Consider the following 14,990-nt stretch of genomic DNA (forward strand, 5'->3'; position numbering starts at 1 on the left):
TTCATTTTGTTTTTTCTTTTTTTCTAAGCAAATACTTATTGCCATAAGTGCAATTACAGTGCCGCTGTCGTTGTCCGTGGACATGTTGACAGTTTGAAAATATTTGACAGTTTTATCGAAAAATGATGTTCGCACGAATGTTGGCTCTAGTTAGTGGGGAAAATGAAATTGAAGTAGGCGAACATGTTCGTCGAACATGCTCGCCTGTGGATGGGCCCCTTTATTCAAAATACGATGTAGTAAAAGAAATCCAAACAAAATTATATATTGAAAACAAAGTAATGGAACTACTTCAGCAATTTCCCCAAGCTAAAGTAATTATGACTGATAACGAACCGAGTTTTACCTCGGCTCAATTTAAATCATTTGCACAAAGGTGTGGAATAAGTTTACGTTACGCAGACCCGAGGCACAGTTTTTTAAACGGACAAGTTAAGAGTGCACACTCGACATTAACGGAAATAGCTCGCTGCATAAAAGGATAGTTTAATTTAAATGGCTATTCTGAAACAGTTATTAGAGCAGTCCAAAATATAACCAGACCATTCACTCCACAACCAACCAAAAACCTTTTGATATTCTTTATAATAAAATTGAGCACGAAAATATTCCCATTATATTATAAAATACACAATGTCAAATGTTGGAAAAATCTAACAAAAACAGAAAAGAAAAACAGTATCATGTAGGACAAGTTGTTTATGAGAAAAAACAAGAAAGCAAAGCTAACTTCGGGCGGAGCCGAAGTTGATATACCCTTGCAGCTAAAACCGGATATGTATCGCAAACATCGGATATAGTTGGCCAATACTTATGATTACATCATAATAAAACCAATTAATTAAAATAAAAAATCTAAAAAAAATCCCAAGCTTCTATCTTTAAAAACACGAAAGTTGATATTTTTACCAAATACCATTTCCGATCGTTCAGTTATATGGCAGCTATAGGATATAGTCGGCCGATCCTAATGAAATTTGATAGGTTGGATCAACTGACCAAAAATAGAATCTGTACTAAGTTCCAGCTTTCTATTTTCAAAAACACGAAAGTTGGGTCATTTCCGATCGTTCAGTTATATGGCAGCTATAAGATATAGTCAGCCGATCCCTATGAAATTTGGCATGTCGTAATGTGTTGCCAAAAATAGGTCTCGTGTCAAATTTAAACTATTTATCTTTATAAACATTAAAGTTATACCATTTCCGATCAATCAGTTATATGGCATCTATAGGATATAGTCGGCTGATCTATATGAAATTTGGTATATCGTATTATTTTGCTAAAAGTAGTTCTTATGTAAAAATTATGCTGAACTCTCTAACTCTAAAAACACCGAAGTTATACCATCTCCGATCAATCAGTTATATGCCAGCTACAAGATATAGTCGGCCGATCCGGGCCGTTCCGACTTATATACTGCGTGCAAAGGAAAGAAGGGTGTGTGCAAAGTTTCAAGTCGATTGCTTTAAAACTGAGAGACTAGTTCGCTTAGAAACTGACAGACAGACTGACAGACGGACAGACGGACATGCTCATATGTATCAATTCAGGAGGTGATCCTGATCAAGAATATATACTTTATAGGGTGGAGATGTCTCCTTCACTGCGTTGCACACTTTTGACCAAAATTATAATACCCTCTGCAAGGGTATAAAAAATAAATGAAGGAGGTTTACTTTCCTAGCCTCGGAAAGCTTGCCACAGGATGCCTATGATTGTTCCCATCGTCACCTCGATGCCCTCGACCCGTAACTTCAAAGATGGAAAAATTCGATTAATCATGATAAGTCCGCCCAAACAACATTTACCTTGAGAGGCGACTGTCCACGGATTAGCGTTGGATGCACTGCCATACCACCTAACTCAACCCCTAAATACTTGGGAATAACGTTGGTCAAGCGTCCAACATGGAGGACCCATCTACTGCGAAAACGAATGCAAGTACAGAAAAAGCAGCGGCAGCTTTACTGGTTGATTGGGCGAAAGTCAACCCTGAAGCTGAGAGTAAAACTACTAATATATAAGTGAAGTCAGTTTGGACGTATGGTATCCAGCTTTGGGGCACATCAAGTCCAAGCAATATCAAAGTCATTCAGTTGGCACAGAACAGAGCTCTCAGGACGCTGTCTGGGGCTAATCCTTATAATGACAATTTGACTATTCATGATCAACTGGGCATCTCCACAGTCAGAGCTGAAGTTAGAAGATTCGCCGCTAAATACAAGGACAGGCTAATACGACATCCCAACACATGTGCCACCAATTTGCTGGACAGCAGCACCACCACCACAAGACTGAAGAGGAAGCATCCACTGGATTTACTAAATAAACTTTTTACATTCATAACTTGTATTTATCAAACTCCTATTGTCAAGGTTCACCTAAAAATTTAATCATTGTCCCTAACTGAGGACAAAATGTACATTAAACTTTCAAACGTTAATGCAAATACAGGAATCAATGGAGATGTAGATAGCCAATAGCTTAAATTTTAACATTCCTAAAGAAAAACTATAAATTTTAGTTCCCTATTTCTTAGCCATTGTTGTTCGACATATGCACAGCACGACCCTTTTAGCTGAAATCATGCTGTCGTGTCATTCAGTCGCCGGAAATCTGTAATTCAAAAAACCAAAAACCATCTATGATGGCTGTCGCTATTTTGTTACCGTCCTTCCGTTTTCTGGCGGTCATTCTTATGTCTCTTTTGATGTCGCCCGCTACCGTGCATTCGATTGGCCCGTTAGTGTTGTCTCGCTTACTCGCAGTATCTCTCGATCGTTTTTTTGAAAAGGCTTTCAAAGGCTATCTCTCGAGCTTTTGAAAAGGCTGAACAACGAAACAAGTATTAAGTCTTTCCTTTCGTTTTTTCACTTACCGAATTTATGTTATTGTAAAGTAGCAATCCATTTTCCCATACTTGATCAGAGGAGCAAGAAAGATTTCTTAAAACCAATTTGGTCACATCTAATTGTAAACTATGTAATCCAGACGCAAAAGAATACACCGAATCATACATTAAAGCGGATTCAGTCTATAAATTATAAATTCAAATTATTTATAGAAAAATTTTTTTTCTGATTATTTACCTGAAAATATGGTAATCCATTAATTTTTTCCAGTCCATTGTGTTGAAGCCTTTGCATTTGATCAATGACTTCTACATAAAGCTTGCTATTGACATCTACTAATCGAAACGCTGTAATGTTTACACTATTATATCTGAAATCCTCTAAATCATAGGTTTCCAAATCCTGTTAGATGGAAGAATATAAAACTTTTCTCTTTAACATTTTAGTGACACTTACAAAAGTTGTGAACATATAGTGGTATCGGTGATCATTCATTTGCAATTGTAATATCTAAAAAAAAATTTTTTTTTTGTTTTGTATTTTTTAATAAAATATTTGAATATATATATCTTAATAGAAAAAGAATGAAAGGACGATTATAGTCCAGTTTCTCCATCCACACATTAATTAAGCAATAACTTTAAATAAATTTTTTGGAAAGATAAATGAAAGAAAAGGAAAGTTGCAAGACAAGAGTTCTAGAGTTTTTTATAAATTTTTTTTTTCTTAACAAAATTGCGAATAAAAATTAAAGCAAAAGAAACAAGTTTTCTCATTATAGCTCTGAGTATTAAAAAAGGTGTTGACAAATTAAAATTGAAATTTCTTAACATAGGGACTTATAGGGACAGGGACATAAGTCCGAGCACTGGCAAAGAGGTGATTTAACAAAGAAGGAAGTCTACCTGTTTGGTCATTGAGGGTTTTCAATGTCGTAATCCGCACCAAAATAAAATCCCAAATTGAAAACGTTATAAATGTTTATTTCTGCATGCAGATGAAGCCGGATGATCAGCAGATGGACCAGCTTATGATGCATGCAGGGACTAAATTTTATGTACAGAGAGAGCGGCCCGATTAGCCATTACGAAGCTAAAGATCTCGATAATGTAGAGAGCGGCCCGATTAGTCATTACGAGGCTAAAGCTCTCAACCTGGACATTGCGGAGATAAAACTCTCAGAAGAAAGACCCGCTGAGTCGAGCGGCCGAGAGTGGGTCGGGTTGCGACCAACTAAGCGATTAGTACAAACTTAAGCCAAATAAATAAATATTACACTAAACATTACATTAAAATTATATAAACATCAACATTAAACGCCGTGCTGCCGCCTGACCCGACATTCTAGGTCGGGCTGCACTGCTTTCGCATCACAAATTGTTCTATCTTCGGATCACACAATTTTATCAGAATGCTTAATAAATAAGCTTTAACGTATATTTATTGTTTTGGCTTTTCCCTGGAAATATTATACTTTTGGATGGTCGACCGACTAATCGGTCGATTTTAATTGTTTCTAAATAATTGTTCAATTCATAATCAAATCCTTATTCCCTAATCGTACTTGTCGTCCGCTTTTCTTCAACACTCTCACTTATATATTCCCCCATGGATCTACTAAGTTACCCTCGATACCTCGACGATCGCCTCCGCCTCCATCAAAGCAGCTCTTAGCAGCTCATTTGATATTCGTTTGCTTTGGAATGCAGATGTGAGTGGAATGCACTTCCATGTCATCTGGGGTCCAGTGAACTCGCGTAAGAGTTCCTTGTCCACATCTTTAAACGCCTTACGTTCCACCCTCTTTGTGCCATAAAGCTGGTCACTTCTAAAATACAAGAGTTAGTGGTTAATGAATCGCTACAGGTGAGACAGGTGAAAAAGATGCCATATCGTTTGTTCGGAGTGCGTCTGACCCACATCATCAGAGGCCCAAAGTAGTCCACGCCCGTGTAGCTTAAGAGTCTATGAAAGGCTGCTACTCCAGGATAAGGAAGTTACACTATGCGCGGCAGTTTTGGGACCACCTGGCGGGTTGTGCATCGTTGGCAGGAGCGTCGTATCCGATCAAGGGTGGACCTATTTGGTATTCAAAATTGTTGTCGTTATTCTTTGACCTCGTCTCATGCTAAATCTTTTAGATCTTTAGATCTTAAATCTTCCTTTATGATAAGCTGCGTAATGTAACGCACGGAAGTACGACGCGGTCACGTTCATTCAGTCAAGTACAGCTTCTTATCTCTGCATTTTTTTTCTTCAAGTACTGGGTATAGGGATGCCTGCTGCCTCGATGTAACTATGGATGATGGCGTTCTGGGCAGCTGTCTATTTCGCCGCTTCTTTCTACCTTTCCACCTTGTGGTTTCCACCATGTGGAAATATCTTCAGCATAGGCCACACTGGCGCTTCAGCGATCGCGAGTGTTAAAAATTTAAAGAAATGTTGCGGACCTTTGAAGTTCGTAGCGCCGCCCCAGAAGAGACTTCCGTGTAGATGCTGTTGCATTTATTTATTTAATGTTAACGCTCTTGTAAGGGTTAACAGGCATAAGCCGGTAAAGGCAAAGCAGCAAGGGCAAAAAGTTGTTGGGCACCTTCAATTTCTATAAATTTAATAACTGTACAATTCATAATTAAATCCTAATTCCTTATTGCATAGTCTCACTTTTAATTAGCTTCCCTCGAGAGTCAAAATAGATAAGAAAACTTAGGCACGTGGTTACAAGCTGACCTAACAGAGGCTCAACACCCGGGCTTATTTGATCGATTCTATATTTTCGGCGTTGCCAGATGGCGAGGAAGCAGTTTTACCATCTATTGCAACAGCTGCTGTTTGGTCATTGAGGGTTTGTGAAATTATAAATAAAACGCAGAAATTAGTTAATTTAAATCGTTATAATGTTTATTCCTGCATGCAGATGAAGCCGGATGATCAGACGATAGACCAGCATTTGGTGCATGCAGGGACTCAAGTAAATACAGAGAGGGCGGCCCGACTGGTCACTGCGAAGCTAAAACTCTCGATAATGGAGAGCGCGACCCGACCTAGACACTGCGAGCTAAAACTCTCTATAGAAAGCCCGTTGAGTCGAGCGGTCGAGAGAAAGTCGACTTGCGATCAACTAAGCTTTTGTACAAACTTAAATAAATAGAATCAGAAAATGGAAAATAATAAACAGAAAAATTTAAATCCACGACTATTCAAGAAGAAGATTAAATGTCAGAGTAAAAAGCATTCGCCGGTTAAAGGAACGTTTGGAAGCTGCGTCAGTTCCTTTAGTAAAGACCGAGCTAGAGTGCAGGCTTCAGGTTTTAAATGAGACAATATTTAAGGCAAATGCGTTGCAAGACCAGATCGAGCAATTAGATGAGGAAGATTAATTTGGAGCTGAGATAGAAGAATTAGAGATAACAACTGTAACGACTCCAAATCCTCAATCTAAACAACAGTTCCAAATACGGTATTTCAGCTCCTTTATTAGTCCCGGCACAGCGGGTGTTGCCAGTCAACTAACTCCGATCGAATGGTTAACATTAACACTTTTCTTCTTCTTACGTCCTTCACTTCTTTTGAGAGTGCGCGTCAATCCCATCTCTGCCGTCGCTCTTCGCTGCCGATACGGATCTCCACACCCCTTCTTTTTTTTCCAGACGTAGCTTCAGGTTCTCGTTTGGGTCAGGGAGGTCCTTTGATGCCGGAGCTTCCTGTGGCGTCAGAGTTTCGGCAACCGGCTGTAAAGGAATAGCTGAGGGAGATAAGATGAGTCTAGCTCACCGAGTTAGACGATTTCGATGAGTCTGCGCCGATGATCTTTTTCAAGTGGCTTAAATTCCTAGTATACGACTTACCACCACCAGAAATTTGAACAACATTTCCCTCTCGGTTAGTTACTTCATATGTGGTCGTATCGAATGTTGGCGTCAGCTTATTTGGGAATATTTCGTTTTTTAGGAGAACTTTGTCACCTACTTTTATATCGATCACTCCCGCTTTCCTAGCGTTGTCGGCTAACTCTTTCCCTTTCTCTTGCTTCCAGACGTCCCTGTCTCTCTCTTCTGAATCAACCGTTTCGCCCACGAGGTCCTGTATGCCAGGAATTTTGTCCCTTATCACTCTGTTAAACATTAGCTGTGTTGGTGGTGCGCCCGTGGTCCCGTGTGGAGTGACGTTATACATAAATACAAAATTTTTAAATTCGACGCTGACAAATTGCCTCCCATTATCAGTTGTTAATGTTTCCGGGAATCTCAATCTGGAAAAGATCTCTTCCATTTCCTCAATAATTATTTTCGATGATATCGACTTGATGAGTTTGAATTCCATATACCGCGAGTAATAGTCCATTAATACGAGTACATCCTCACCATTTGGTGAAGGGCCCAAAAGATCGGTCGCTACGCATCTCCAGGGTTCATTCGGAAACGGATGTCTTTTCATGGGGGCCGGATTTGATAGCATTGATACTAACAGGCAATCGCGGCACTCCTTAACATACTGTTCTGTGTCCTTGTCCATACACGGCCACCAAACTTTGGAACGAAGCCTCCGTTTCATAGCGCTTATCCCGGGATGCCCTTCATGAGCGAGTTCAAGTACTGGTCCACGTAACTTCCGCGGAATTACTAGTCTTGTGCCCCGCAATAGAATGTTTCCCACAATCGAGAGTTCTAAACGAAATGGATAGTACGAGCTAGACATATTTGAGTTCCATGAGTCCTGACCAAGGCATGCCATCACGTCTATTATTTCCTCATCCTGGGTGCTCATCTCTGTGATCTTCCGTTTCATCAAAATATGGAGAGCGATCTAGGAATTGAGGTTGACACTACGCGAAATATGTGATCCTCACCAGCCCAGTCATAAGGGTCTGCATCGGTTACTTCGCAAAGTCTTAATAGTGAGTCGGCAATATTCTCCTTTCCTGCCTTATATACCACACGGAATCGGTAAGATTGTAATCGCAGCAACCACCTTTCAATCCTGGCCGGGGGTCGCAAAGTTGGTTTAAAGATTGATTTAAGTGATTGATGATAAAATTTTTCCACCGCCCACACCAATGCCAGGCTTTCTTTTTCTGTTTGTGAATATCTTTTTTCCACCGACGACAAACTCTTACTAGCAAACGATATTATGCGTGCAGTATTCGATTTATCAAATTGCACTAACACTGCTCCCAAGGCCACTGGGCTGGCATCTGCGATCAAACACGTTTTATCCTGCAGGTTAAAATATGACAGCATTGGAACTGTGGAAATCTTAGCTTTGAGATTTTGGAATGCTTCTTCCTGTGGCTGTGGACCAACAGAACGTTTCATGGCTTTTCAGTAATTTCCTCAAAGGCTCTGTATTATCCGCCAGATCAGATACAAATTTCCCAAAGTATGTGACTAAACCGAGGAAACTGCGTACCTCTTCTTTATTTTTGGGCGCTCTAAGCGTTGTAAACACCTTCACTTTCTCGGGGTCAACTTCGATCCCGTTGTCCGAGAGGATATGACCTAGAAATTTCAATTTCTGTACTCGAAATACTCATTTCATCTCATTTAGTGCTACGTTATTAGCTCGAAATATTTCCTTGACCTTTGCGAGTGATTTGTCATGCTTCTCAATATTGTTGCCAAATATGATCACGTCATCAATGTAATTCAAAGCATTCTGACAAGGGGCCAACATTTCCTCCATTAACCGTTGAAATATTTCTGGGGCTGAATTCACGCCAAACATCAGCCGCTTATATCGAAATAACCAGCGGTGCGTTATGAAGGTAGTAATTTCTCGGCTGGACTCGGTCTGCTCCAGCTGATGGTAAGCGCTCTTTAAATCGAGTCGCGAAAAATACTTGGCACCTTTCAGCTTAGTCATAAACGTTTCAAACGTTGGCAACGGGTAGTTTTCTCGTTGTATTGCCTTGTTTGCGCGTCTCATGTCCAAGCATACCCGGATATCCCCGTCGTCCTTAAACGCAATCACGACTGGCGATATCCAAGCGCTCGGGCCCAATACTGGTTCGATAATGTCCAAATTTAATGTTTCCTCCAATTTATCGGTGACTTTACTTTCCAACGCTGTTGGCACTCGCCTCATTGGTTGTTTCACTGGGACTATTGACTTATCAATGGACAGCTTGAACGACACATCACGCTATTTGGGGAAAAGCTCGGCCTTTTCAACTCGATGTACGTCTAAACCCAGTTTTAGAACATTGAGTTTGATTGCTGTGTCACGTCCCAACAGCGATTGTCTATTATTTTCAATGACGTAAAAAGTAGCAATCAGTTCAGGATCGCTTAGCACCGAAATCGGGGCTTCAAAAACTTGTAGCACTTTAAGCAGATGATCAGAAGCATATGCGCGAAACTGGTTGGCTGTTTCCGCGCGCGAGTTAAACATTACTGCCCTTTTCTCGCACAATTGTCGCCAATCCGACTGACTTATTAGATTGTACTTCGAGCCCGAATCAATTATTATAGTGACTGCATCGCCCCTATTTTACATGGAATTTTTTCTTCTCGTGAGGATCCCTGTTCCACTCTGAATAATTCCGCGTCGTTTGGACAATCCGAGTAACTTTTAGAGCCACTAGATATGGACTTGATTATAGAATGATCACATTGTCGTCGCTTTCTATCTGGTCCTTCCCATTTGTCGTATGGCTTCCTTTTCCTTGTACGGCATTTCCGATAAAAATGTACAATCCTTTCGCATTTCCTGCATTTCGCGTTTCTGGCTGGGCAGTCCAAACTATTTTCTTGGTGCTCTTTTTGGCCACATCTGCCACATTCCGAACTCGCGCTGCGCTGAACTATTTTTTTGATGCTAGTATTTGCATTCGATTGCGGGATCATAGATTGCGTTTGTTTATTAACTTGTTCGTCGATATTACATGTTTTTATGACCTCCTCCAAAGTAAATTCATTTTCCAATAGCTTTTTTTTTCGATGATCCTATCTTTTAGACAGATATACTCTATCTGTTCTTTGGTCTCTTCAAATGAACATTTAACTATTTGGCGGCAAAGCCTCATCAAAAACTCTGTGAAACATTCTCCCTCTATTGGGGTCATCGATCGAAACAAATGTCTCTCAAAAGCCGAGTTGCGCTGCGGTGAAAAATACTCGTTTAATTTGGTAATAAGAGGTGTTAAGACATCATTTTGCTCCTCTTCAACAAAAGGAATTAATGCTCCCGGAACGCTGTAGACTACAGCCTGGAGCTGCGGTCCACCCAGGTGGAAAAGCTTATTTTTCTTCTTACATACGGATCTCCTCCATGTCAATATATATATTAAACGCGCGCAACCACGTCCTTCATAGCGCTTTATCCATTCCCTGGCACAGGAATGTTTTTAACTCCGTGATGTTTAGTATAACCTGAAAGGTAATTAAAATTAGATGGCCATTAGCAATCCCTTATTTTTTTTGTGTTATTGGTTTCATTCCATTTTGAATAGACTCTTTATGCGAACATCTCAAATTATGTTTCGCTCTTCGTATTTTTTCTCTTAATTTCTCTCTTCTCTCTTTTTTCTCTCTTAATGCAACAGCAAGAATTTAATCCGCTAGCGCTGATCTTTTTTTTCTGGGTCGCATTCCCTTTGGAACCGACTCCTTTAATGCAGCAGCCGGAATTTAATCGGCTTACGCTGCTTAATCTCGTTCCATTTGGAAAAGATTCTCTTAATGCGAAACTTGCATATTGCGTTCGCTCTTATTTTGCTCCCGTACTCTTAGGAACAGACTCTCTTAGTGCAGCCGCCGGAATTTAATCGGCTTGTGCTGTCCACCTTTTCTTTTCTTACCGTTTTCCTTCTTTTTTTTTTTTTTGCGCTTCCTACATATATATATGTAACGGCGAGGCACGCGCCATTTTTCTCCAGTTACTCCTTTAATTAGTTTTTATACCCTTGCAGAGGGTATTATAATTTTGGTCAAAAGTGTGCAACGCAGTGAAGGAGACATCTCCGACCCTATAAAGTATATATATTCTTGATCAGGATCACCTCCTGAGTTGATATAAGCATGTCCGTCTGTCCGTCTGTCCGTCTGTCTGTCCGTCTGTCTGTTTCTACGCGAACTAGTCTCTCAGCTATCGTCTTGAAACTTTGCACACACCCTTCTTTCCTTTGCACGCAGTATATAAGTCGGAACGGCCCGGATCGGCCGACTATATCCTATAGCTGCCATATAACTGATTGATCGGAAATGGTATTTGGTAGAAATATCAACTTTCCTATTTTTGAAGATAGAAGCTTGGGACTTTTTTTTAGATTTTTTATTGTAATTAATTGGTTTTATTATGATGTAATCATAAGGATCGGCCAACTATATCCGATGTTTGCGATATATATCCGGTTTTAACTGAAAGAATATATAAACTTCGGCTCCGCCCGAAGTTAGCTTTCCTTTCTTGTTTTTTCCTTAACTTGGCCGTAGTATTTATATTTCAGTTTTTCTCCTAAAACAACAGTTCCAAATACGGTATTTCAGCTCCTTTATTAGTCCCGGCACAGCGGCTGTTGCCAGTCAACTAACTCCTATCGAATGGTTAACATTAACTTACGTCTTTTACTTTTCTTACGTCCTTCACTTTTTTTGAGAGAGCGCGTCAATCCCATCTCTGCCGTCGCTCTTCGCTGCCGATACGGATCTCCACAACAACTTATGCGAGATAACAACAACTACAACTAATGTCATTATTAAATGCCTTCACTATAGCTTCGGAGTCCCCACCAACTACTGCAATTTCTGGAGCCCCAACAACCCCAACTGGAGCCCCCCAGTTTGGCATTGTCAAAATTCAGTGGAAACTATTAGATTATTATAGCTATTATAACTTTTATTTTTAGAAATTAAACCATTTAACCATTTAATTTCTTGCCTCTCTGGTGAAGCCTCAAGAACTATCAAGGCATTCCAAGTCACCGAGAGTAATTATGACAAAGCTATCGCTAGTCTAAAAAGAGTTTACGATAACGAATATCTCATTTTTGCGAACCAAATAAGAAGCCTATTCAGACTTCCGAAAGTTTTTCAGCCGTCTGCATCGTCGTTGAGAGGTCTCATCGACACAGTGTCATCGATTTACGGGTCACTATTATCCATAGGAGATGACAATAAAACTCGATGATTATTTATTAAGTTTTGAGTAGAATAGATCCAGTGGCCAGATAAAAAAGATAAGTCACTGGATTATGAGGACTTGCCGCTGTGGTCCGATTTTGAAAAAATATTAAATTGTAGGCATCACCACCTGCCCGCTGAACAGACTGGCAAAGCCAAAACTGAAAATCCTCCTCCAGCGCTTAATCTTTTTGGTCCTTATGTGTCACATGCTTTAAATTGGCAAATTGGCCTAGCATTACTTGACTCTGGGTCACAGATGAACTGCATTACTGAAGATCTTGCTCAACGCTTACAGATCCGTAGGGAGGAATCGTGTATCAACTTGCTTGGAATTGGTTAAGCTAATTCCCAAGTTAAAAAAAAGATACACACTGTGGTGAAGTCAACAATTATTGGTAGTGAGTTTCTATCTATCTTTTCTCGGGCTATCTCGGGCTATCACTCTGACTAGTCAGTGAACATGAAAGGTTGGGACCTACAAAAGAACTTGTTAATTGGAGCTGAGTCATTTTTCGAACTGTTGTCCGTTGGCCAAATAAAACAAAGGCCAAACCATCCCATCCTCCAAAAAACTCTCCTTGGATGGATAGTATCGGGAAAATATAAGGCAAATACCTCAACTCCTCAACAGCCTGTCTCTAGCCTGAATTGCCAAGAAGAACTACTCTAGTCGATAGATGGCAATTTGAAAAAATTCTGGTCGTTGGAAGAAGTACCAATTTCCAAAAAGCTTTTGTCACCTGAACAAGAGTTATGTGAGGAACATTATCAGAAAAATACAGTTGTGCTGCCTTCAGGTCGATTTGAAGTCAGGCTTCCATTTAAATCGGATCCAAGCGTTTTGGGAAACTTTTTCGAGGTAGCCAAACGCCGTTTTTTGTCGCTCGAGAGAAGATTATCTCGAGATCCGAATTTAAAGAAAATGTATGTGGAATTTATGGAAGAATACGAATCCTTAGGTCACATGTCCCCTACAAGCAATGATGTTCTTGCTACTCCACACTACGTCATACCCCATCAGTGTGTCTTACGGCCTCAAAGCACATCGACCAAATTACGAGTCGTGTTTGATGCGTCTTGTAAGACATCAACACATACGTGTCTTAACGATCTGTTGATGGTTGGTCCTACCATCCAGGAAGAGTTGTTTTCAATTCTTCCTAGGTTCCGGCTGAACAGATTCGCTCTGATAGCCGACATAAAAAAGATTGTGAGGAGAATTCGCCTCCTCACACGCTAAGACAGCAATAGCCAATCAGTTTAGGGGGCCGCGGGAGATAGGCTGATGACCAATACGAACGGGGAGGGGTAGGGTTCACCATCAAGGGCGAAGACAGAATCGAGGTGGAACGTAACGGTTCCCGGAGCAGCAGTAGACGAATGGAAGGACAGGGTTACAGCGCCCAGTGGGAAGACGGAATCAACGTGGAACGTAACGGTTCCCGGAGCACCAGCAGACAAGTGGAAATGCAAGGTTACATCGTCCAGTGGGAAGACGGAATCAACGTGGAACGTAACGGTTCCCGGAGCCCCAGCAGACAAATGGAAATGCAAGGTTACATCGCCCAGTGGGAAGACGGAATCAACGTGGAACGTAACGGTCCCCGGAGCACCAGTGGACGAATGGGAAGGCAGTGAGGGCAGTGAGAGGCAGAGCTCCATCATCGAGTGGAAGACGGGTCAACGTGGAACGTAACGGCTCCCGAGGCGACGGCGGGTACATGAGCCCGCCGCGCAGCGGAGTTCAGGATGAGCGACATGACTGGGAGCAGCAAAGGAGCAAGGAGCAACAGGGGAGGCGGAGGAGGCCAGCGTCACGTCGCATAGCAACAGCAGGGGTCAGTGGCCGAACGGAAAAGGGCAACGGCCGCACGGATGGCCACCTGCCAGCAGGAAAAAGGAGTAACGGCAGCCCGCCAACGGGAAAGTGGCGTGGTTCTGGAAGCAGGATTAACGGCAGGAGCAGAGTCCAGGAGGATTAACGGGCGCTCCAGTCAGTATAAAAGGAGGCCCACTGGAGCGGCTCGAGACGAGTCTTTTTAGGAAGCTTGTAGCGTTGAGTTGGGGACCGCCTTTGGAGAGTCCGCCAATCAAGTGTTAGAGCGTTTCTAAAAAGGATTCGGTTGTTTGAGTTGAAAGACCGCCTTTGGAGAGTCCAACAGCCAAACGTAAGGAGAACGAACGAGACAAGGAAAGAACGGTACGAGGACAGTTACGGGGAACGACCTAGGCGACAGGAGACGAGTTGGACCAGTTCCTGGCCACGGCAGGTAGCCTTGCTAGGAAGTGCAGAAAGGATAAGTCTGGCGTACGCCATTCGGACTCCTGACTCACAACCAACAGGCGTGGTCCTGCACCGGAAAGGACAGGCCGACTCAAGATCCCGAGCCCAGTTTCGCTCCGGAGGACGAGAAGGACAGGACGAGAGAGGATCGGCGTCGGTTGGTTTCCTCGAAAGCTACGGGGTAACAGAGTCGAGCGTGGGCTATTCCAAGTCAAAGCAGGTAGCCTTGCAAGGAAGTGAGGAAAGAACAAGTCTGGCGTACGCCACGCGGGTTCTTGACTCGCAACCAACAGGCGTGGTCCTGCAGGACGCGGATAAGCCAACTCGGGAACTCACGCCCGCTTTGGAACGCGATCGGGGAGGCCCCGATCACCCACCAAGCAGCTCTTGACCCGGGCCCATTGGCGCGTACGCGCGGTGGTCACCCGGCCGAAAGAGTGACGTACGGTCCTGGACAGGCGACTGACAAGACTTCGGCAACTCCCAATCCAGGCCCGCCGGTGCGAAAAGCACGGCGTCTCCTGGCGTAGCGGAGCCGGCTGTAGACAGCAAACTCTGAACCAGGGCCGCTGGTGCGCATGCACAGCGGGTTGCGGGGACGACCACCAGTAGCCATCTCCCAAACCAGACTCGCCGGTGCGAAAAGCACGGCGTGCTCCTGGCGTAGCGGAGCCTACAGGCCGCACACCCTGAACCAGGTCCGCCGGTGCGCATGCACGGCGCATCTCC

The 14,990-nt window shown here is 42.5% G+C and overlaps 1 protein-coding gene across 7 annotated transcripts in view; it reads right to left on the reverse strand.

Annotated features, from left to right (window-relative positions):
* LOC108121638 (glutamate receptor ionotropic, kainate 2) overlaps window positions 1-14,990 on the reverse strand; it is a 270,475-nt gene that overhangs the window by 148,790 nt on the left and 106,695 nt on the right. For all 7 annotated transcript variants that reach the window (XR_011443565.1, XR_006246427.2, XM_070282470.1 and 4 more), the window contains 3 exons: window positions 3,312-3,365; window positions 3,093-3,257; window positions 2,882-3,037 (listed from right to left, as the gene is read on the reverse strand). Coding sequence is in view for 5 of the 7 variants with exons in the window: in XM_070282470.1 (XP_070138571.1) it covers window positions 2,882-3,037; window positions 3,093-3,257; window positions 3,312-3,365 (375 nt within the window). In the remaining 2 variants the exon portion in view is untranslated. The remainder of the gene's footprint in view (window positions 1-2,881; window positions 3,038-3,092; window positions 3,258-3,311; window positions 3,366-14,990) is intronic.

The sequence above is a fragment of the Drosophila bipectinata genome, chromosome 4 (assembly GCF_030179905.1).
Source record: "Drosophila bipectinata strain 14024-0381.07 chromosome 4, DbipHiC1v2, whole genome shotgun sequence".
NCBI lineage: Eukaryota > Metazoa > Arthropoda > Insecta > Diptera > Drosophilidae > Drosophila > Drosophila bipectinata.